The following is a 23,828-nucleotide window of genomic DNA, read 5'->3' on the forward strand; positions in this document are numbered from 1 at the left end:
GGGATGCTGGGCCACCTCCCTTGACACAGGCCACGGACAGTTTGAGGCACACTACTGAAGGCACGCTTTAGAATCATAAAATCACAGAATAAGCTGAGTTGGAAGGGACCCGTCAGGACCATCAAGTCCAACTCCTGGCCCTGCAGAGGACACAGCAAGAGTCACGCCATGTGCCTGAGAGCACTGTCCAAACACTTCAACTCTATCAGGCCAACTCTATCAAGCCAACTCTGTCAGGCTTGCCTGACACCACTGCCTTGGGGAGCCTGTTCCAGCGTCCAGCCACCCTCTAGGCGAAAAACCTTTTTCTAATATCCAACCTAAACCTCCCCTGCACAACTTCAGGCCATTCCCTTAAGTCCTGTCACCGGGCACGAGAATGAAGGGATCATTGCCTGCCCCTCCGCTTCCCCTCTCTAGAGAGAAGGTTGGGTGCATATATACATGTATTTATTTTTATTATTTTCATATTTTCCAGGGAGAGTGCTGCAAGCCCCTTTATATGACCCACCATACTATTGCTCGCAGTCCTCCTGTAAGGGGTGCGAGCAGCGTGGGATTCCCGGGGCACAGCCCGGCCCGAAGGAGCAGGGAGAGAGCCCGCGCTGCCCTCAGGCTGCACCGCCGCCCGCCCCGCCATGCCGGCCACCCCTGCCCGCGGGCTCCCCCTACCTGTCCGAGCAGCCGCCAGCGAGTTCGGGCCGCCGCCGCACCGCTCACCCCGCACCTGCCCGCAGCGGGGCGAAGCGGGGAACCGGCAGCCTCGGCCATGCGGCGGCGGGAGCGCCGGGAATTGGCGCGGAGGGAGGGAGCGCTGTCTTGGGCGGCGAGGACGCGCCGCTGAGCATCCAGCGGCTGCGGGACCGGCCGGGCTAGGGATGGAGCGGGATGAGGGGCGCGGCCATCTTTGCTAAGGGCAGCGCCGAGCGACCTTCGGCGGCCGAGGAAGCACGGTGCTCTTCAGGCCCGGCACGGCGGAGGCGCGCCTCAGGACAAACCGCCCGTGTCCTCCGTGCTCGGGGACGAGACTGGGCGTGGCACGGCAGCCACCCGGGAAACCCGCGCCAGGGACCGTGCCCGCCCGCCGTGGCTCCGCATCCGGGCGCTGACACCAACGGCGTTCTACCGCCGCGGCTGCGAAGCGCCCTGCCGCCATCTTAGTTACGGGCAGCGCCCTCGGGAGCGCAGCCGCCCGCCCGGCGTCTGATCGCGGGCAGCCCCGGCCCAGCGGCAGCGGGAGGAGCGGCGGCAGCGCCACGGCGAGTCCTTGCGCGGGCCGCGGGCGGACGGGCAGCGCCGGCGGGGAGCGGGGCAGCGCCGGCTCCAGCCCGACACGTGCGGCCCGTCCCCTGCAGCGCTCCTACGAACGGGGGTTTAGCTCCTGCTGCCCAGGGGACCCTCGGGAGAAGGCGTGGGTTTGGTGTTAGATGGGGAAGTGGGGGGGACGATTTCTCCAGACTTTCCCAGGGTTCTGGCCTTCAGCGTTTGGACGTGCACGGTTGTACCTCCCCTTCTCTTCACAGTTTCACTGGAGTTGAACTTTGTGCCTCCAGGAATGTTCAGGTTAAAATGTGGGTGTCAGTTGTTAACAAGTTTTACTTATTCTCTTCTCATTTGATTTACCTAGTGAATCACATTTCTCTGAAAGAGGAAGTTTACGCTATGTATATTTCTTATGTATGTATGTATATTTACATTTATGCCTGCAGTTTACATTATTTATCTTTCACACACACAGTGTAAATGATCGGCAGTTTGGGATTTTCAGAAATTCCAGGTTGGCTGTCAAGAAATGAAGGTTAGGATGTGCTGCGCTGGACTGCAGAATCTCCTCCAAGGGCTGAGCTTCAGTGCCAAGTACTACTCTAAGCATAACCCTCCTCAAACAATGTGCCTTTACAGTAAAATGGGACTAAAAAAGTGGCACATCCTGGGCTGTTCAAAAAGTATATGCACCCACAGGACTGCACCACCTGGAAGCATCCTGCCATGCAGATTCTTTTCCTGCAAGGTATGCTGTTTAAGTACAGACTTAATACCAATCACCACATTGGCACATCTGTTAAGGGACCCGGTCATGTCCCTTCATGTTGAGGAAACACATTTTTCCCAGAGAATTTGAAGCAGAGGAATAATGTACAGGATATCAGCTATGTTCAAAGACATGTACCATTGTTCAGCATTCCTATGTTGTTTTGACATAAAGCAGCATTTTGGGTGATTTTCTCACTAAATTTTGAAAAAATTGGTATCTTCCAGAGCTAGGTAAAGTGTCAGGAGAAAAGAGCAGGGATAGATCAGCTGGTGTAAAGGCAAAGTGTCTAAACAAGACTGAGCTAGCTCAAAAAACACTTGACTGGTGTCTGTGTTGACCAGTAAGTCATGGTTTCCATCATATTAAAATATAATATTGACATCTCATAATCATGCTCACATGTTCCAAACTGTATTTTAAAAGGTATTTGCATTGATTTCTGTAAATAAATATTGTGTAATTGCATGGCAGTATATCGTGCACAGAGTCAGAAAACAGTCTGAAATAATTTTAGGTCTCAGTGTCTCTAATACAGATTTTGCTAGAGGTATTATAAAAGTTTACTGCAGTATGACAGCCTGGAAACTTATTTATATGCATAAGTAGTGTTTAAAAAGATTTATGTTTTGGTTTATTTGATCCTAAACATGTTTTCAGATGGATGCAAGGTTGTCCTAAAATTGCTCAAATTGACAGTGTTTCTTCAGAGGTGACACAAAGTTTGTCTTGTTGTAACTCTTTTATTTGTCACCAAAGTAGAGTTCCTAAATCTGTGTCTCAAATGTAAGCAAATGTTTCAAGGAGAACATAGGAGGTCTGGAGGGATGAGAATGTGTGGTCCAGTTTACTCTACTGTACTTCCCTAACACAAGTGTTACAAATGCTGCTCTGTGACACTGGTCCCAGAATGCAAACATGGTTTTCACCTGAAAGGAGGCTGTGCCTGTTTGTTATGGAGCAAATGTTTGCACACCAGTTGTCACTGAGATCCTCTGGTATCCTGAAAATCTTTCTAGATTACTGGATTTTCCCCAGGCAGGAAGGTGTACCATACCTCTTAATATATCCCTACACCATGACTGCCAGCTGCATATAATATTTCCAAATGAATAAAATGGGAATTGCTGAAAACAACAAGAGGACAATCATCAAAAGATTCATAAAGTGTGGAACTTGTCAAAGTTGTGGATGCTAAAATTTTACAGGTATAAGGGGGGACATATATGATATAGATATATAGATATATGACATATATGAGAGAGACTTTTTAAATTCCCAGAAACCATGTTCAGGTCAGGAAACCCCTGAGATAAATTTGTTTAAGACTGGAGAAAATCATCTGTCTTGTCCCATTCTTATGCTTTCCTAAGTACCCCTTAATGGCCACTGAGGTTTTATTTGGTTGCATCATATTTGGGGGATGGTGTTCTCTTACAACAGTTTTTCCAGTGACTGGGGTGAGGTGGTACAACTTTGGTGTCCAGCAGTTTGTTTCTCCTGACCAATCACTCAGAGCTTCTCTAAGAACCTTCACAATTTGTTTGCCTTGTGCCAGGTGAGAGGAAGCATTGGTCTGAACCAGTGACAGACACTCTCAGCTCTCAGCAGTGATATAAGTATAAAGTGATATAAGTATATCACTTTATATCAGTGATATAAGTATAAAGTATATGTCCTATGAACATATACTTTATGTTCATAGGGAGTTTGGTAACTGAATCAGATGGTTTCCCTTCAGAGTCTACTTGAAACATTCACATTTTGGTTCTCATGTGCTTCTGAGACTAGGAACAAACTTAACAGTCCTTAATGGAAAGTAAGGATAGGATATGAAGCATAGGCTGCTTTTTAAGCTTAGACACATTCAAATCATATATTGAATGTTACAAAATGCTACTTTGTGTGATTTGTGCAGTATTGTGTAATATAAGTTACATAAGTTGTGACACTTGCTACTTGATCAAGTGAGATTTCACAGCATGCAAGAAGAGGTAGCATTGTTATAGCAATTTTAACACACTTTTAACATTTTTACAATAGAAGACAGCTTTGTTGGCAGTGAGGTAGCAGTAATCTCACATTTAGTGGAAAACCAGATCCTTAAACATATTCCTGATAAAATTGTTGCAGAACCCGTATCAGTTCACTGCTTCATTCTTTGCCTTATAAACATTTATATTAACACTTCTGAGGAAGTGGAGCAAGAACCTGAATGAGTTACTAGGACTCCTAGGTACAGGGACAGAGGTGTGAGCATTGTTGTCTAGGAAAGGAAATGAGAAATTACACTCTAAAGACAGGAAATTACGAAAGAAAGTTGTGAAGAAGGAAAAATAGTAGAATTCCGTAAAAAGTAAAACCTAGTTCTAAAACAGGAACAAACGTATTCACTTATAATCAATTAAGAGCATATATTAATAGTACCCTAAATTTTGAAGAAAAAGCCTCAATAAATGTGTCAAGCATGTTTGACAGTGCCTCCCCAAAAGATCAGGAAGAGTTAAAACAAAACACATTCCAACTGCAGTTTTTGTTTCTATTGGCTTGTACTTCTGTATAACGCAAAGGTGGTTTTGGGCCTGTGGCTCAGGGGATATTGCCTCAATGTGTTCAGACTGGTGTGCAGTGTGCTGGCTTGTAGCCATTGTTGTCTTTCCTTACTTAGCAGGAAGGAACAAAAGTCCCTTCCAAAAGGAAGCAAAATACAGCCACAGTAACTTCAGGCCTTTTGCACAAGAACCTTCTGAAATCAGAGCAAAAAAACTGGAATAACATTTCACCAACATACAGAGCTATGACAAAGAGAATCAAGGAAAAACTGGAAGAATTGCACAACATGTATACACTCAATTCAGGAAGCCCAAGGGTAAGTGATAAACAATAAAAACATTTCCCATCACTGACTACAAATAAAATACACTGAAGCCGTTCCTGCTATAAAATGCTGGTTTACTCATTTTTTTACAGTAGAAGTTTTGAATATTTTAATAATTATGCATAGTAACAATCTGTGTTTAGAACAACTTATACCTGTTATGACAGTGAATTTACCTTAATTTCTCCATAGGCAAAAGCAAGTAAAGATAAAATAATCATCTTACTTTTGGATAAAGAATACGAGACACTGTAAGTTGCAAAGTTGCAAGAGCAGTTGCAGGTGATCTGAGCCTTCTGTGATATTTAGAGCAGGTAGAGGCAGCTTAAGTACCCTGACTGAAAAAACCTTTCTGATGTGTGCAATTCCTTTTTCAGTATGGAATATATGTTCTGTCATTTTTTACATTTATTACAATTTGTTACAATTCTGCTGAAAAATTACTGTAAATAGGGATTCGAAGAGAATGTCTAATTGTGTGCTGGATGTGAAATATGTTTGTATTGAACAGATGAGGTTTGGCGAGAATGTGTACTTTGAAGAGAATGGCTGCATATTTCTTGCAAAAGCAGATCATGGTAAGGGATTTCTCTTCCTAATATGGTAGGATTCTTACAAAAGATCTACATGTATCACTTAGTGTTCTTTTCTTCCATTAATGCTTAACTTGCCTGTTTCTTAACTAAAAATACTTTTATACAATTCCATAATAGAGTAATAATTCTAGACTCCTGAATCTGAAAAGGTGAGGTAAGGAGAGTTAGTGAATCGTATATATTGATATGAAGGAAAGTTGCTGGAGAGGAACAAGAGAAGACACTTCAGAGCACTAACTTAACATTTTGACAAATGAAAAGAACATCCATGCTTTTTTATTTTAGAGGAGGGGGTAAAAGAATTTCTAATTTTATTTATTAGAAACAACTGTGCTTTAGCTATCTGAGCTTTAAAATTCAGTATGTTTAGTAGAAGCCAAAACCTACGCTTTTGAAATATTTTTAGTAATAACTACAGGACTTTTTTCCTTGGAACTTGCATTTGCAAACATCTTTCAAGACAGGTATTTGGTGTTGATAATTCCAGTAGAATGTTTGTGAATGTTGGAGACAGATTTGTTAAATACAGACATTAAGAATCACTGTTCATTTTGACAGGGTCTTAATTACAGGATTTTTTGCTATCTCTTTTTTTCTATGTAATAGCTGAAGGAAATGCTGAGATTGTATTCAGTGTTGAAGATTTTGGCTTTTCTGATGCCTTTATTCAACGGATCAGAATTTCACCAGATCAGAAATACATGGCCATCAGCTTAAAAAGTGAAAATTCTGAAGAGGCAACCTGCATTATTATGAAACTTGGCAATCTTCCTGTTGTGGAAAAAGTAATTCCAAGTGTATTTAGCTTTGGTAAGTTGTTTATAAATGACCTGTATATCACAGAGTCTTTCAACATAACATTTTTCTTAGTTTAAAGGTTTGGGGTGTTTTTTTTTTTTTATGAAGGCAACATTTAATCCTTATAGATGTTGAATTGTTTCTTATGGTTTCTTTAATGCTGCACATTACAGGTTATCTGATATGGATGAAAGAGACTGCTTCCTGGATACAACTTTTCCTTCATTGTAAATGCATTTATACACATTACAACAGTCATGCATATAATTTTTTGCATTGATTCCACTCAGCTGTATTCAAAATATAGTGACATGACTGTTTTTGATATAAAAATCTTTTTGAGGGATATTCTAGTTGGTAAAACCTTACAGCTATTAAAGTCATTGGTAGCTGTAGATAGCTTTTGCTTGAAAAGTGTGGAAGTACTACCTACTAGTGAGTATTGGCTGGAATTTCAACAGAAATCCAGGATGTGAGTCACATTTCAGAGCCCAGTAAAATCAGCCAGGCCTTGAATCAATTCTTTCAGAATAGATTACAGAGCTTTACATTGCTGTTAAAAGAAGCAGAGGTAAATGGAAGTGAATGGGAAAACATGATTTTTTTTTAATAGTATGTTAAAGAATATAGCAAAAAGAGTATAATAGTATGTATACAGTGTTCCAGATCTCATACTTTGGATTATATTGCTAAATGTCATCAAGTATATCTAGTGCAGTAAGCAGTTTGCCTGGACAGAATAAAATAATAAAACTCTAGGTAAAACTCCCTTGTTAAAAAATGATGAGTAGCAAGAATTTAGTTTTGTGTTTCCACACTGAAGATTACAATACCTGTTGAAAAATAAACATGCAAATTTGCCAATGACACTTTACACCATACTTGATTTGAACATCTATCTAGGTTGATCCAGAAGAATGAGTATAGTTAAGAGACCAACATCCTGTTGCCTAAATGGGTGTGACATAATAAGAGTAAAAAAGATGACTATCAGAATGGTAAATTCTGTAGTCAGGTGTGAGTGAGAAATAGCAGTAGTGTCCTGAAGCACAGAGATGTCTCAGTCATGACTTGCAAAGTTATGTGCTGGTACTGAGTGATATAAAATAGCAGGAAGAGAGACAGAACTTCCTGAAAATTTACATCTTGATTTTTCTATAGACTAGGCTATAGAAAAACTTGGATTTCCCTTCTAAAGGCTTGTCTTCATAGTGAATCCTCAGTTACCTGTGCACTTTGGAGCCACACTGCTGTTCAGAAAGCAAAATGTTTGTGTTATCTTGGTGTTGTGTTAATTCCCCAGGTTTTGTACTGAAAATCAGTATTTATGCATAAGACAGCATACAGAAGCTTTTAAAAGCACATATGTTAAACATCATTCTGTTGGCTGTAGGAGCAGAAGAGATGACAGGAATGTGGCTGGATCAGTCAGAATAACTTCAGAATAACAAGGTTCCTGTATTTATACCTTTCTATGTTGGTGAACACATACACAAGCATAGAAAACTGGAGAATTTTTACCTCAGTGGTACCCATGGGGCACATGCATCATCTCTTTTCTCTAAATGGCTTGTGTGCAGTCACATGTAACAGTGCAGAGCTTATGATGTCTTTATTATCTCGCTGACTCCATGTAAACCTCTTTCTCTGATGTTTTAAAAAGCCATGTCTCCTGTTTTCCTGTTACCTCCAGAACCCACACAGGGTCAAGAGTTTCCTATTACTGGGCCCTGCAACATTGACCTCTGCTTTTTTTGCTTTTCTTTCAATACATTATGAGATTCTTGTTTCATGGTAGTCAGAGAAAACATGGAAAAACCTTTTGGCTCTTACCTCAGTTCTCACAGGATGTGGAAATGATGTCCTCAGTTCCACACCACCTGCAACCCATCTTTTTCAGCACTGGGACCAATGTCCATGGAACTCCCATCTTCTCTCACTAATACTATACACTGTTCTGAATTTGGTATGTCTCTGTCTTTTTTTTCCAGAATGGGCTGCAAATGATGTTCTGTATTACACAACTCAGAAGAACCTTAAATGCCAGAATGTCTTCATGACCACTTTCACTTACCAGAAACACACTAAGTTAGTTTATACAGAACAAGATGCAAGGTAATACATACCTAAAATATAACAAGTCCTTTACATATTTTAGAGTATTTTATATAACTGTTTATAACTGTTAAGGGAAACTGTTTTGGGAAACAAAGTGGTTTGGAAAACAAGGTGTTCCATATCATATCTCAAATAGTAAAATGCACTGTTGTGTTCTGCTGTCAGTAGTGCCTTATACAGCCTGAGAATGGGCTCTGTTCTCCTTTTGATATGTGATCAACAGAGATTTAACTCTCCTCTCTTACCTCAAGAGTTCAGCTGAGTTTATAAATGTCAAGGTCACTCTCAGGTCAGGCTGTCCTTTAATGAATGTGTGACAGTTTCATACAGGGTAAATCAGACCGTGGATTTCATTTTGTTTTCTCTGCTATTGATGTCTGATACATCTTCTTAAAAAAATACGTAAGTTCAGGCTAATCCTTGCTCTGGGTAATGGATGAGCAAAATCATTACAACATTCCAAGAGACGGAACTATTGTTGACTGAATACCCTCTCAATAACCTTTCTTTAAGCAGTGGTTTAGGAAGACATGAAGGCTCCTTGCTGAATTGAGCGTAGAACTAGCTTTTCAGCATTGTAGCACATGGTATATTTATACAGCATTCCATAAATATTTGTGATTATTCTTCATTCAAGTTACATATTCAGTAAAGAAATTCCAATTATACTTATAAGAAAAATAAAGAAAATAAACAAAAAACCTGCAATGGAGATGGAATAAATAAGATCTTTTTTTTCCAGCTGCATTTGATGCATAGTTTTGGAAAATCAAGTTGCACTGACCTGGCACTTCCCCACAGGGAAACTGTTGGCATAATTCTGAAGGTCACAGTCATTACAGTAAATCTACTAGAAACCTACTCTAAAGGTTCAAGTGCTATTGCAGCTCATAGCTGAACTCCTTCATCGGAGATGGCAAGACATTCTTTTGTATAGCCACTGAGCAGTTCTGTTCTGCATCTCACTAGCTCTTCTAGTTGCAATCAAATTTTTTTAGAAGCTGAAAATTTCTTGCCTTTTTTTTAAAAAAGGCTACAAAAATAAAAAACCCCTGTAATATCAAGGTCACAATCCTTGGGGAGAAGTGTAACATGCATTTCAGCTCAACCCTCTTAGAGGCAGGATAAGGAGAGCTGAACTCTGGGAATCTCTACTGAATGTAGTGCTACATTGTTGCCAAATTCATGGGTATTAGTGGCAGGAGGCTGATTTTTCTTGCAGACTTTAGCTCCCCCTCTGTGCCTGTCCTCCTAAACATGTCAAGAGGGTGCAATTAGAAAAAAACTATACTACCAAAAAAATTCGAATCCTCCACCTGCAAATAATTAAAGGCACTGAAAATGCTATCTAAAGCATCCTTTTCTTCACCAAATACTCTGAATCCTAGAGAGATCATCACTGCAGTCATGTATCTGATCTGTGTGATGCAGATTATGGTACTCAACCCTGCATTTTCTTGATGGAATCTGGATCTTTGTGTTGGACAGTTTTGCTTTTAGACATCCAGTCTTAAGGGTTCAAAATGGCAAAGAGACTGTTTTGATCCAAGATGTGGCATTCCAGTTAATTAAGATGAATCACAGAAATTTGAATCTGAATTTCAGACTGAACTTCTCTACTGTTAGCATCCAGCCACTGGCTGTCATTCTGCTTTCTATTTCTAGATTTTAGAAGGATTTAAAACCAGTAGGTAGTTCCTAGTTTCTTAGTTCCAAAACCAGTTCCTAGTTTCATATAGGTCTCTGTGCTTTTTTTCTTTTTAAATAGCACTTTTTTCCCATTTGCTTCAGACAGTTAGGTCAGTAGCAACTGACATTTTACCAATTTATTTTTTAATAGCTCTTATTTTTCTTATTCCTGTTACCACATGATATCATTTATTATTTTAACTATCCATTACTACTTTTTTTCTTTTAATAGGGTTACAAGCTCAATTAAAAGTTCTACATTTTGCTTGAATTTTAAAGCCTGTATGCATCAGTGAGATTCCAGTCTAACTCAATGATGCAAAAACCTGGATTTAGTTGGGCAACAACTGAACTGCTTTCCTTGCAGATTTCAGGTTTCACACACAAGATTGAGGGGTTTTAAATCAATCCCAGGGTAAATGCAGCAGAAGTGGGTCTGGGAGTCAAGAAGCCTGAAATTTCTTCACTCTGCTATGAGGAATGCTGTTTCTTACCTTGCAGATGGAAGCCCATGATTCTGAAATAACTGATGTATTTTAAAATACTGATAAAATTTAAGCTTTTTCTTTTTTTTTTTTAATGATTCCCTACAGATTCTTTGTAGACCTTTATTGCACAAAAGACAGGCGTTTTCTCACTATCAACAGCAACAGCAAGACAACCTCAGAAGTTTGGCTGGTTGACTGCAGACATCCCTTTGAGTCACCTGCTCTTGTACAAGCACGAACCACGGGGGTCATTTACCACATCGAGCACAGAAAGGACCAGTTGTACATTCTTACTACATATGGAGAACCTGCAGAATATAAGGCAATTTTGACTGATAATTTTATTCATAGGATTAATTCAGATACTTATTGCAGGTCATATAGAAATAGTAAGGTTGGCTTTTAATTCTGTTAGTCACAGCTTACTGAAATAAATTAAGAGAGCTGCTTGGATTAAAAAGACTGATAGTGCTGCATGGAGTCTCACCTACAAGAGGCTAGTTTGATCCTAACTCCTTTGACAGGATCAAGAAATAACTATGCTTCAACAGTCATTCTATCAAAACTGAAGTTGGTGATCTTAGTCTATGTAATTAAACCCACCTACAATTTTGCTGGCCATGCTGAAAGCACTTACTGTATTACAATCTTCTGCAGAGTAATCTTTGAAACTTGGTCTTCTCCAAATCTTACTGCATTGTTCTTCCATTTTGCCTAAATAAAGGGAGTTTAAAAATCTTCAGTTTTAGATAGGCAAACACCCCAAATAAAAAGTATTTTTTGGCAAAAAAAATGTTGTGTGAGATCACCTGTAAGTCTGTACCTGTCATTTGTAACTCTCACTACATGTTAGTTTGTTTGGATTTTTTTTCAGTTGATGAAGGCACCAGTAACTTCAAGTGGCAAGGAGAACTGGCAGTTAGTTTATGCACTCGAAAAGAAAACCAAGCTAGTAGACTTTGAGATGTTCAGTGATGACTGTATTATGTTCCTGAAGACTGCTGGCCATCTTTATTTAAATGTGATTTCTTTTGTTTCACATTCAGTTCAGTCAATAAAGGTAAGTTTTAGCTTGGTTTAAGCAGTATAATATTTTTCCATTTTTTTTGTTTGTTTTGCTTTTTTGGCATAACATAATGGAAGGAAAGATAAATTACAGAAGTAAAAGCAGTTTGGAAACTATTAATACTGACAATTTCATCATTATGACTAATTGTATTACCTCTGGCTATTGTTAACATTTGATGTGGTGGCTTATTGCAGCATTTAGAAAGTTAAAGAGCAGTTGTCCTGTGAGCCAGTTCTTTCTTCAACTGATTACAGTCAAGCTCTTCACAATACAGCTGATTTCTAATGTAAAACAGAACTTAGTTCCCTAAATGCTCTACTTAGTTTTACTGAGGCTATTTTTGGTTGCACTCATTGGAATAAGCAAGGCCCTTCCCATAGGAAAAATATTAATGTTCAGAAAACAAGTACGGACACTGTCCCATAATAAATGGGAAGACTTGATATTGCAGTACAATTGGTGCAAATGATTTGCTTCCCTTCTCTAGTTGTTAAATACTTGTGGATTTAAACAAACAAAGTGACTCAAGCCAAAGCCATGATTTCTGAAGACCATTCAGGTGAAATATTTAATTGATTTGTTTTCCTGAAAAATACAGTCTGAACAACTCACAAGTTTATTGCAACAAGCTGCCAATGCTGCACTCTATAAAACTGCTACAGAAAAAGGTTTTCAACCAAGTACGCTGTATGGTCTCCAAAATCTTCATTCTTTAAAATGGCTATAGTTTATTTATTCAGAAAGGGCCTGCAGTTACTCAGGAGAACTTGGACTTCTGCTGCCTTTTCAGAAGCCTCTAGCAACCTAACCCAAGTAAGTAATGGTCTGGCAGAGGGTTTGGCTATGTCCCTGCTGCTCTCAAAGAATGAATCTTGATTTCTTTCATTCTTAGCAGAGTTAAAAACCTTAAATATAATAACAGTAAGTGTCTGAGGGTGAATGTGCCAGGAAAAGGTTTTGTTCTTCACAATGGCTGGCACTAGGAACAAAGTTAAGAGGCAGGGGTTTTCAGTGGCTTAGCATTACTGAGCTACCTCACAGTAAAAGCATAATAGCTGACATGGACTTGGCTGTATAACGTGTTGAAGTAGAACTGGAAATGCAAGGAAAAATAGGATGTAAAAAATAAAACTAATGCAGAATAATTTCAAATGTTTTCTTTTAAAAAATCTGCACTAATACCCATTTTAAACTGAAATTGAATTTATTTTTTGTTTTTATTTCATTGTCCACCTTTATCCAATGGCCTCAGGGGAAAAGTTCACTAGTCTTTCACTTTTCGACAGTTTCATTACTGGATTTAAATGAAATACAGATTGTTGTAAATACAAACTAAAGATAATTAGTTAATATCCAGGTTTTTTTACTCTGAAGGACATAATAAGCAAAATTTACAGAAGCAGTGCAAGGGTCTCACTTGAAATGTCATGTTTTCTCAGCTACCTACATGGGCCTGTGAATTTGAATTGGAATCTCATCCAGAACATACCACCAGCACCTGCTATTTTCAGCTCTCCTCCCCAGTACACCCCCCTAAGCGTTTTGCATATTCATTTAAAGAAAATAATCTCATTGAACAAGCTGTGCAAGAGGTACCAATTATTAAGAATTGTCACACTACACGTTTACTAGCTAAAAGCAAGGTAAGATTTTTCAGCGTTTTTCCCATTCCTTTTATTCTTACCTTCCTCCCCACCCATTTAAAGAAAGTGCACTTGGCAGGGAACAGAGATTAAAAAATGTAAAGAGCAGTTGGTGCTATAGTTACTAAACAGTGGGTGTTTTCTTCAGTGCTACAGAGAAGAACAAGAAAGAGTCGTGATTTTTTTTTTTCCCATTAGCCTGGGTATTCCAGAGGAGATAACAGCACACGATGAGTGAAGAATCTTAGTATAAGTGAGAATTGCTAGTTGATGTAATGATATTGTACTCCACACGATAAATGAAAACTGTGCCAGCTGTTGAAAAGAACACCCCACAACCAGCTGCATAGTTCAGATCGAGAAAGGAAAGTTTTAACAGCCTGAGTTTAAAAATTTGGAGATGTTAATAAAGAGTTTGTACTGTGCTAAGTGGTAAACTCTATTGTTAATAACATATATTCTTGGTGTTAAAGGGAGAAGGAAGACTTGGGTGCTTGGGTAGTTTAAAAACTCCTCAGGTGTTGCACTTAAATGAATTTATACTCTGCATCCGTAAGCCCACACAGCAGAGGTTCAGTCTCAGGCTTTATTTTTCAAGAGTGCTTTGTACACTCTAAGTGAAAAAAAATTACTGTAATCAAAAAAACCCACATTTTAAAATAAATAATTGAAGTTTTCATTGCCATGTGTCATTGAGATTTTTGCAATGTCCCTTATTGTAAAACTACTCCCTCTTTTCCAGGATGAAACTTTGGTGCCAATTACAGTTTTTCATAATAAGAATTCTAAAGAACTGCACAGGAGACCACTTCTAGTTCATGTATATGGAGCTTATGGCATAGATTTGAACATGAGCTTTAAAGAAGAGAAGCTGATGTTAATTGAAGAGGGTTGGATATTAGCATATTGCCATGTTAGGTAAGTCAAATATAAAATGGAAATAAAATTTATTTTGCAGGATACACAGAAGATACAACTGAAGATGTACCAAAATAATTTTTTTCATGTATCCATGCCTAATTGTTCCTCTCTTCTTAGATTTTTTTATTTAAGTAGTTTTTAAATTTACCTCAGGGGAAAAAAAGCCACAAGAGCACACTACATTTTTGGTTTCTTAAATCTACATGATGGCTGTATGTAACATTTAATCTTTTCAAGTCTCATTAATTCTTGTCTCATCTTTGCTCAAGAAAAATGTCAGTTACATGCTCAAATTGCCATGACATGTTATCTCCCTCTCCTTCTGAGAACATTATATGCTAATCCTCAGTATGTGTCTTCTGAAAGCCATTTACATTCCACAACCTCAACTAAGCATTTATCCTGCAACCCTTGTTCTTTCATTGGCTAAGTCCTCTGTCTCCAGTTTAGCTACCAATCTACCAGTTCTATAAAACTGCAATGTACAATAGGTTTCAAATTTTTCTCAGTAGCTAAGGAAGATAACAAAAGAATCACTTCAGGGACAGGAGGAATGAGTAACTGCTGGAAATACCAGACCCAAAACAAATTCAGAAAATATATTCAGTCTGCTGTACTTGGTGGCAAGCATTGTACTGTTCTTCCTCACACACCACTAAGTATCTTAAGATGCAGGTCAGTCCTACATGAAGATGGATTTGTCATCCAAAGACGGCAGGCTAATCAAATAATCCATTTTAAACCTGAAACCAGAAGAGGAAGCTTCAGGTGGCTTAGAACAAAAATTGTGGTTGCATAGAAAGAAGTATAAATTATTTTTATAATTCTGTATTACAAAATGTAACATTTCAAGTAGCATTTGAAATTCACAAATTAGGGGGGAGAAAAATCCCAAACCCTACTTTCTAACAGTCTCAGAATTTCAGCTAATCAGAAGACAAATCTCGAGAGTCTGGTGTGGTGCTCAGAAATACTATTCTACTGTTTTTAACAAATAATAGTGTTAGTCATGTAATATTGAATATTGTTTTCAGTATTTTTATAGTTTCCTGTATAAAAACATAATATTATCTAATTTTATTACCTACAATGAAAATGTAATTTCTTAAAGTGTTATTTCTCCTGTGGGTTCCAGGACACAAGCACATGAGTGCAGAGAGTGCCCTTTCTACAGTTAGTATTTTCACCAATCATCACGAATGGATTTATTTTGCCTTTATGTTGTCTCTTTTAGCCATAAAGAAGGAAAAAATAGAGAACAGTTAATTGGAAAAGCAAACTATGATGTGTAACTCTGTAGCTGCTGCTGTTCTTTAATTACCTGAAGCTACACCATGTAATGTTTTCTGAAGAGACTCCAACTTGAATTGCATTAAATTTCAGGGGTGGAGGAGAGCAGGGCCTTAGCTGGCACAGAGATGGATGTCAGCATAATAAACTCAAAGGTGTCCATGACCTCAGGGCTTGCATCATGCTGCTTCATCAGCTGGGATTTTCTCAGCCCCGACACACAGCACTGGCAGCTGCCAGTGCTGGGGGAGTTCTCGCAGGAGCCCTGTGCAACACTGATCCAGCACTGATCAGAGCCATGGTTTTACAGGTGAGCTGCTGCAGACTTTTTATGGATTATAACATTAAACTGTATTATCTGTGTTATTGTACCACTTTCAGAATTGGAAATATTCCATTTCAAAGCTCACTCTCCTCATTTGTTTGAGAACACCTTGACTCAAAGTCTACTGTCCTATTTGCCAACTTTTCTTTTTTTAATGACTTCCTAAGGCTCCTTTCATAGATGTTCTAAATACAATGATGAAAACCCATCTCCCACTGACAATTGAGGAACAAGAAGAATGGGGAAATCCATTAGAAGATGAAAAATGTATGAAGTATATCAAAAGCTATTGCCCATACCAGAATATTAAGCCACAGGTAAAACTATGCTATCTGTGCAAAATACTACAGGCATTAAGTGTAGTGGTTTATAAGAAAACCAAAAGTAGATCACTGAAATTTAAAAAAAACCCCTCCAATATAAATTATTTCAGTAATAATCTTAGCAATAGTTGGAGTCACAAGTGACTACTGATATTAACCCAATGCCTTCTCCTAAACGATACAGATTTCTAAACTTGCTTGTGTTCTAGGACTTTCAGGAAGTAATAGATATTACTAGATATTGCTTTGACTTGCTATTGTATAGCAAGTCTCAACATGCAAAATGCTTTCTTTTGTGGGGGAATTTTGACATTCTGCTGTGTTTTGCTGCTTTTTTGCAGACACAGGAGGAAGATATTTTCCACTGATTTAATACCTTTCTAGAGGTATTAAAATAAACACTGAAAGGAAGGAGGACCTATAGCATTGACATTGCACCTCAAGGAAAACCTCTCTCTTTTTGACAGTGTGTTAGCTGTACTGCATAGCTTAATTAAGTAAAAATCTTACTATTTAAAAAACAACTTCTGTGCAGAAAAATAGCAAAAATAAACCTTAAATATTGTTCTAAGGTAAACCATTCCATGAATGTTACTCCTTTTTTTCTTTTTTTGCAATCATCAGCAAGCAGACAGGTATCAGACCTTTACCAGTGCAGAGGGGACGTTTTTATGACCTTTTGCAAGTAGATTATGCCCTACTATGAAGTCGTTTTTCAGACCAAGATACTTTTTTGCAGTTAGAGTGATAAAACTCATAGAAAACACTAAGTAATTATGGAATAAATGAGTCTTTAAATAAATCCTAACAAGTTGTACGTAAGAGAAAAATGTGTTACTCTATGATAAAGACCACTTGTCAGGTGTTTAACTGGCTTTGGTTTTTAATCTCAGTGCTATCCATCAGTTTTTATCACGGCATATGAAAATGATGAGCGAATACCACTAACAGGAATTCTACAGTATGTTCAGAAACTCAGGAAGGCTGCACTAGATCATGCCAGCAGAGCAAGAAAGAAAGGTAAGGATAAGAATATCATAGATAAATGAAGTAAACTGAACCAAAGTCTTAACAGTCATGTAATTAAAGACCATAGAGATTGACTTCTCCTTAAATGAATTCAAACACAATCCCATATCACCAGCTCCACAGCAGACTCAGGACACTCTCTGAGCTGGAAAAACAAAGATTGGGAGCCTGTGACTGGGGCTCACTCTTTCCTTGGCCTCCCCATGGGTCAACTGTTGGACAGTGCAAGGTGAGCCCACTGTCAGTCTAGCTGCTGACAGGGCCAAGCTGCAGTTCTCAGCAACCCTTGGAGAAAAATCCTATTTTTGCTGCTATACAAAAACCTACTTTTCTCGTTTTGCTAAAGCTGCAGGTCCTTAGTCCAAGCTACAGTGATAACAAGACCAAGACACAGGTGTTTTCATACCTGAAACTTAACCCTAGATTTGGGAGTTTCCAGCAAAAGGTACATTCAAGCCTGACTATTTTAATCTACCATCCAGTCTAGGGAGAGGCTTTTACCATCATTACCAAAACAGATCTTGAATAACCTTTTCTACATTTCATGATGCCCTGTCTCTGAGCAGCACAACTCCAGTGGTTGAGAAATTGCAGCAGGTGCTGCGGTTGCTGTTGAGTTCTTTGTGCAGGAAGAAAAGATCATGTCTTAAAAAAAATTAAATTTTTTTACATGTGATCATGTAAATTTTTAAAGACTCAAAGAGAACAAACACACTAAAGTAGATGACTATTTTCCACATATGCAGTTATTATATATACAAATAATTCATTCAGAAAGCCCCTCTACAACGCTCATTTTCTTAAGGAATAACAGAAATTCTATCAGGACAAGAAGGCAGAATTAGCTATCCTTAAACAATTCACATACTCAATTTTTTCATTGTTCATTCAATGTTAAGTGACCACCAGCTTCATTGTTCCAGGAAACTGGATTCCTAATATCATCCTAGATGTCCAGGCAAATGGCAGTCATTGTGATTCATCCTGGGAGCACTCACTGAATGAGGTATGGTCCCTTTATGGCACAGCTCCATAACATGTTGCGGGATGTGTCCCCTCAAGGGACACTTCAGCCTCAGTAGTTGGTCAGTCATTGAATGTATGTTTAAACTATAAAGAAAAACTGCTAGAGCAACTGCTGATTTTACATATGTATAAATATATATATGTAAAAACCCAGCAATCTTTGCATATGATATATATTTTTATACATATATATATACACACACTTGTGCAGATATAAAAGAGACAGTGACAGATCATTGAAATAGCCTTGGAATAGTGTTCAATTCCCACTGTAATGTACTAAGAGCTTTGAATGAAAGGTTCCAAGTTGTGCAAAACATTGTTCCAGCAGGAAGTCTTGCTCTGTAGAGTATTAAGTGCTTAAAACTGTCACACTATTTACTCCCATCTTCTTCATGAGTAAAACATACATGATAGGTTGGACTGTTACATTTTGAAATGCATGATCTGTGCTATCAAAGCTATTACAATCAGCTTTCAAGATTTTGCACTTTATACAAAGCATGCTTGTTAAAAGCAAAATACCGCCAAGACCTGATATATTTTTACTGATGTCTCAGATTGTCACAGTTTGATACAAATTTTATTACTCTTAATTTTAACAAATCATACAGAATGTTAATTTGGTGGTTATTCCCAAGATGAACTCTTTCAGGAAAAGCTACATGCTGTCTTAAGGAAAGATATTTCTTAGCATTAATATAGGAAAGGAAGATGACTAGAATAGCTGCACAAGAGCCTTAAAGTTTATAGTGCAAAGAACTTTGTAATAAAATACTTTCATTATTTTAGGTTGCAAGACACCTTGCTTTTCTGAATAGAGAACTTGAGGAAGCGTCTTATCCCCAACATCACAGCAAATCCTGCAAATAACTCCTAAACACACTGAGCACCTGAAAAACTTCGGGTCAGATTTGGATTTGTATGGAAAGCAAACACCTTCTCCAGAGAATCTCTACTCTCAGATCCCTGCCTTATGGGCACAAGCACAGAAAGCTGGGTGTGGCATTGCCTTACAAAAATACAGACCAAGAACTGGATTTCTGCCCTGCCAGGCTGTGGAAAAGCAGATGCCAGCAGAAATGAGTTTGTCCAGCAGCTCTGTTCATGTGAGCCAGCAGAGCAGCATTACATGAACGGAGCTGGAGCACAACAGTGGGCAGGTAAAGCCTCACAGGAGAGCCAAAGGTACTTGGCACAGGTGGCCTTTCTGTCCAAGGCATCTGTTGCAAGGCTATATCTTGCACAAGGCAGTAGAACTCCTCTGACGCATCTGATATTGAAGTCTCACTACTTCCAGAACTAATTCCCATACATAGGTGATGGTGATTGCTGCCCTCTCTATCTGCACAGCAGCCATGGTTGCTGTTGGATGTGGTGGGATTGACCAAACTGCAAAGAAAAGCAATCTCAGCAGAACTCTGATGTGAATACATTAAAAAATCTTGCAGTTACCTTACCTAGCATGGTAATCTTAAGAAGGTGGTGCCAGAGCCTCTCAGGGGTACAAGATCAATGTGTCAGAAGATGCCAGAGTATCTCCAGAGGATAAAACTAAAAGAATGCCCCAACTAAAGCAGCCCAATTCATAGCTTAGCTGCCCTCTGAGCAAGGCACAAACCTGCTGTGCATTGCTTGTTAAATAGATGTGTGGTGCACACCTAGGGCCACATCAACCACAGCAGGTGCAGCAAATGGAAATCAGAGCACATGTACAAGTGTGACATTTGGTAGGGTTGGTTCAGCTGCTTCCTCTGAACTAAAGGACACACCCTTCACCTCAGCCTTAGGGCAGGAAAAGAAATAAGAGAATGCAAACATATTCTGACTCAACAGGGAGGGGAGAATCAACTGGAAATGCAGTTATGAGTGTGGAATTAGATATTAGCTATATTTTGTTCTTACAAACTTTGAGGAAAATCAGAGTTGTTAGATTTGAGAGAAGAGGTAAAACATCACAATAATATACACTGGTCTTGCTTATGTTCACCTGTTTTAGCAAATATAGGGCCACCCCTTTGGAATGAGTTTTACAAATCTGTATACTTCTACACAGTTACAGTAAACTGCCAAAGGCTTGGGATTCCACAGGAGCACTTACCAGCAACCTCCAGGATCAGCACCCAGAAAGCAACTGTTCCCTTTCCTCCCAAAAATACATGCTTAAACAGATTTTTTAGAACAGGTTTACTTTTCTTCTCCACAGACCCTAAGGGGGAGTTTATACCATTATTTTTCCTTTTCATCACAAATACTGATACAAGACAATTATCGATCTGATTTTTTCAGGACATTTATTTTGTACACAAAATTTTAAAAGCCAAGGAAAAATGAGTATTTTTAGCATTTCCCAGACACTAGTATCTTCTAAATTAACATTAAAGCATAGGTATTCTATTCCTCTACTTAACAGTTCATGTAGAGTAAATTGAGGACCTTGGAATAACAAGCTTTTTCTGCCACAAAACACTTCCCTTGAAAAGCTTCCATAGTATGAACAGGCTTTGCTGTTTTATATTCAAGGACCAGGCCTTCTCCCATTTCAGTTTTAATTAGTTTGGTATTGACCACTTTACCAGCATTGCTAAAATGAGTACTGAGTCTTATTACAGCTTCAGAGGGAAGGTTGGGAGCTATGGCCCTCAGGTCTATTGTCACCTCCTGGCCAAAGTTGAGCACCATCATGAAGACTCTGTCTAACCCATCCAGCTCCCTCACGAACACAAACACGTTACTGTCATTCCAGATGTAGCACATCCACCCTCGATTCATGGGGAGCTCATTGTTCCGCAGCAAAGTCAGTGCTCTGTACAAACTCAGGGTTGAGTTGGACCAGGTGCTCTGGATCTGCAACAGCACCAAAAGGGTCAGTTCTTGGCACCTCAGGGAAGAAATACAGCTTCCCTCTCACACCCACTCAGGCTGCTAAGAACACGCCTATCAGAATTCTGTGCCAACAATTATCCCTCTTCAAATCTGCCTACAAATTTCACTGAAAAACTGCTTTTTCTCATGCACTTCCTTGGCACGTGTGGAGTGGCAGACACAGAGTTCATTAAGCATAACAGTTCCCCAGCAGTAGTGCAATTGCTTCCTCCCACAGCTTCCTTTCAGTACTGTTGATTCAGGAGAAAGCCACAGCCATTCAAACCTTGACACTGAATCTTTTTCATTGAGTCCAGTCTACTGCAGTCACAGGGTTTATTTCATGTTTTATATTTCTGCTATCTTAGATTTATTTTTTTTTTCCTGCCTTGAGCTTTGGTCAGCACTGTAAGTCAGCAAAATCTGTTTGACACACTGCTCTACATACGTTAGAGTTGGTCTATGTCAAGTTCTTGTTACAAAGCCAGTGCTTTCTATAGCAATAGAAATGGGGAAAAAGAGATCAGTTTTCAATTTAATATCAAAAGGATTAAAAGGATATTAAAGAGCCAAACTGCCCCATCGACATCATAATTGTAGCTGCTCTGCTTTAATGAATATAGATGAAGTAGGCTCCTTGTTGTGCAAGGATTTCCTTTTCTAATAAAACTCATGAGGATTCAGTGTTTTTTTCCCTTGAGTTTGTTCCTGCTGCCAATGCTCACTACTAAAAGGAAACCAGAGCAAAATAGATACATTAAAATATTTTGAGACCATTAGTTTGTCACACATGTAGATACCTACTTCCACATTTATACTTTGGTAGTTGGAGTTAACAGGTAACCAGCTGCTGTTGCCTTCTGTAAAACCAGCATTAACTTTTCCATCCCATTGCATGGGGGATTTCTCTGGGAGGGTTGCCTAGAAAATAAAGTGGTGATTACCATATTAAAAATTATTCTTTGAATAACACGTTCTCACATCTCCCAAATTATCCTCCTTTCAGTATTGCTTTCTTTGGTTTAAGTTAAAATTAATTGAGGATGCAATTGTGGTCCAAATCTAAGGAGATTCTAAGATAGTTCCTGAAATGGAGGGGAGGGGTCATCTCAGATACAGCATTGCTGGGTAAAACGTGGAATTCCCAAATAACTCTTACTAGAGTTGTCGTCCTTTGCAACAGATGGTTGGATAAAAGTTTACTGATGACAGCCAGGATATTCTGTTAAATATCTAGACATGCAGAGAGTGAATATGTGAGGTAATGAGTCCTTAGAAAAGATGTCGTTAAAATAACGGTAAACAACAGGTAACTGCTGTTCAGTGTCTGTTCTTTTGTAAGTATTACACTTTTCACCCCAGAACTCTTCAAGCTTGCATTTGCAAGGGGTACAATTTTGACAGGACTGTTTGTGTTAGAAAGGTAAAATTATTACTTCCAAGTGCAAAACTATTGAAAACCAGCTTTTATCTGATTAAAAAGTGTCGATGTAAAAAAAGTCTGAAGTTCTCATTTTGAAGAATTCAGAAAAATTCTGAAAAAGCTTCCTCATTGTTACTGAAGAGCTGCCAAAAGATCTGACACTTAAATTTAATGATATAAGAGGGCATAAAATATTTTGCACATACTTTGAGTGTTTGTTTTCCATGAAAACTGTTTTTCATATAAAGGACACTTTTCAATACAATCTGTCAGAGCAGCAGCCTAACAAAAGAAATTGTCACTTTGCTTTGTGACATTATAAATAATGGGTTTCTCCTTTTTAGCATATTCTGAAAAGCAGGGGAAAAAAATCCTAAGTCTTCAACACTGTTAACACTGCCTCTCATCTTTACCTCTTTCAGTGTCTCCTGAAGTGTTTGAAATGCTGGGTCTAAAGCCTATATCATCCTGAACAAATACTCTCCATCTTCCTAAGACACCCATTAATCAGAGAACCTTCCTCTCCAGACTGAGTGAAGAAGGGTGGGTTTGCATTTGTTCCAAAGCCCTGAGCCACAGGGTAGCCACTAAAAGAGAGTGAACCCTGAGGAGCTCAGAGTGAGCCACTTTTCTTAAGAGAATCACTCTATCAGCAGTAATCAGCAGCAGCAAGAAAATGCAGGAGATACTTTGACCTAGGGGGTTCTCAGAGGAAATGAGATTTCCTTTTAAATCAGAGAATCATTTCCTCACATCTGAATCAGACAAATCTGGAGATGATCCTGTGCTTCAAGTACCTCTTTCCCTTTGATACAAAGCTAGTCAATGCCATTTCTAACATTGCCAGAGGCTGCCTCATTCCCTAACAGAGCCTTTCCACAGGGAAAGCAACATCTGCCATAGGACCATGTTCATATGGTACTCAAATATGGTCAGGAGAGGCGGAGATGAGCCGTTCCCTTTTGGGACAGACTATGCATGATGACCAAAAGCCATTTCTGCTTGCCACCAGGCAGCCTCCCCTTCATGCCAATCCCTTTTTCTGAGCTTGGGCACACTCATGACAGCCATGGACAGAATCAGAACCATGATTTCCTTTAAATAACAGCCAGGAAATAATGGACTCTGACATATAATGCCGAGGGCACTTCCATGGGAGGAAGGAGATGGCTCAGTTCCTCTTCCCTCATATATCTGCAGCACACTTCTCCTAACCCCTGGCCAGACCCAGTGTTGGCACTTGCTGTCTTTTCTGGTGAAGAAACACTGCTGGAAGCCATTCAAGACTGATCCAGAGAAAGACAGAAATCAGCAT

At 39.1% G+C, this 23,828-nt stretch overlaps 3 protein-coding genes across 23 annotated transcripts in view; 1 reads left to right on the forward strand and 2 right to left on the reverse strand.

Moving 5' to 3' along the window:
- CAMKMT (calmodulin-lysine N-methyltransferase) overlaps positions 1 to 1,247 on the reverse strand; it is a 213,651-nt gene extending 212,404 nt beyond the window's left edge. For 2 of the 3 annotated variants that reach the window (XR_015283645.1, XR_015283646.1), the window contains exon 1: positions 673 to 1,247. Coding sequence is in view for 1 of the 3 variants with exons in the window: in XM_023923299.2 (XP_023779067.2) it covers positions 673 to 771 (99 nt within the window). In the remaining 2 variants the exon portion in view is untranslated. The remainder of the gene's footprint in view (positions 1 to 672) is intronic. The other variant, XM_023923299.2, reaches the window with a different exon arrangement.
- PREPL (prolyl endopeptidase like) lies at positions 1 to 22,589 on the forward strand. 17 transcript variants are annotated; one of them, XM_086878397.1, is made up of 15 exons: positions 1 to 427; positions 1,769 to 2,011; positions 4,704 to 4,901; positions 5,422 to 5,488; positions 6,113 to 6,316; positions 8,296 to 8,419; positions 10,705 to 10,921; positions 11,474 to 11,659; positions 13,108 to 13,311; positions 14,054 to 14,229; positions 15,616 to 15,832; positions 16,015 to 16,164; positions 17,064 to 17,190; positions 18,123 to 18,205; positions 19,018 to 22,589. In XM_086878397.1, the coding sequence occupies exons 1-15, from the start codon at positions 380 to 382 to the stop codon at positions 19,096 to 19,098; spliced, it is 2,325 nt and encodes a 774-aa protein (XP_086734523.1). In that variant the 5' UTR covers positions 1 to 379; the 3' UTR covers positions 19,099 to 22,589. The 17 variants fall into 17 exon arrangements, with proteins under 17 accessions (XP_086734523.1, XP_086734525.1, XP_086734524.1 ...); XM_086878399.1 differs by lacking the exon at positions 1 to 427 and adding an exon at positions 675 to 1,259 and having other exon boundaries at positions 1,739 to 2,011; XM_086878398.1 differs by lacking the exon at positions 1 to 427 and adding an exon at positions 683 to 1,259 and having other exon boundaries at positions 1,739 to 2,011; positions 4,701 to 4,901.
- Positions 20,503 to 23,828, reverse strand: part of SLC3A1 (solute carrier family 3 member 1) — a 13,831-nt gene continuing 10,505 nt past the window's right edge. For all 3 annotated transcript variants that reach the window (XM_086878414.1, XM_023922760.2, XM_086878415.1), the window contains 2 exons: positions 21,895 to 22,011; positions 20,503 to 21,072 (listed from right to left, as the gene is read on the reverse strand). In XM_086878414.1, the coding sequence (XP_086734540.1) occupies positions 20,632 to 21,072; positions 21,895 to 22,011 (558 nt within the window). In that variant the 3' untranslated portion in view covers positions 20,503 to 20,631. The remainder of the gene's footprint in view (positions 21,073 to 21,894; positions 22,012 to 23,828) is intronic.

This window comes from Cyanistes caeruleus, chromosome 2 (assembly GCF_971803275.1).
Source record: "Cyanistes caeruleus chromosome 2, bCyaCae1.hap1.1, whole genome shotgun sequence".
Classification (NCBI taxonomy): domain Eukaryota; kingdom Metazoa; phylum Chordata; class Aves; order Passeriformes; family Paridae; genus Cyanistes; species Cyanistes caeruleus.

What these genes read in the sequence shown, in the direction of transcription:
- PREPL (XM_086878413.1), top strand. Translation starts at nt 1,570, where the DNA reads ATGTGGGTGTCAGTTGTTAACAAGTTTTACTTATTCTCTTCTCATTTG. An exon ending in TCTTGCAAAAGCAGATCATG is followed by an intron (nt 5,489 to 6,112) that starts GTAAGGGATTTC and finishes TCTATGTAATAG; the next exon opens with CTGAAGGAAATGCTGAGATT. An exon ending in GGGAGCACTCACTGAATGAG is followed by an intron (nt 18,206 to 19,017) that starts GTATGGTCCCTT and finishes TCATTATTTTAG; the next exon opens with GTTGCAAGACACCTTGCTTT.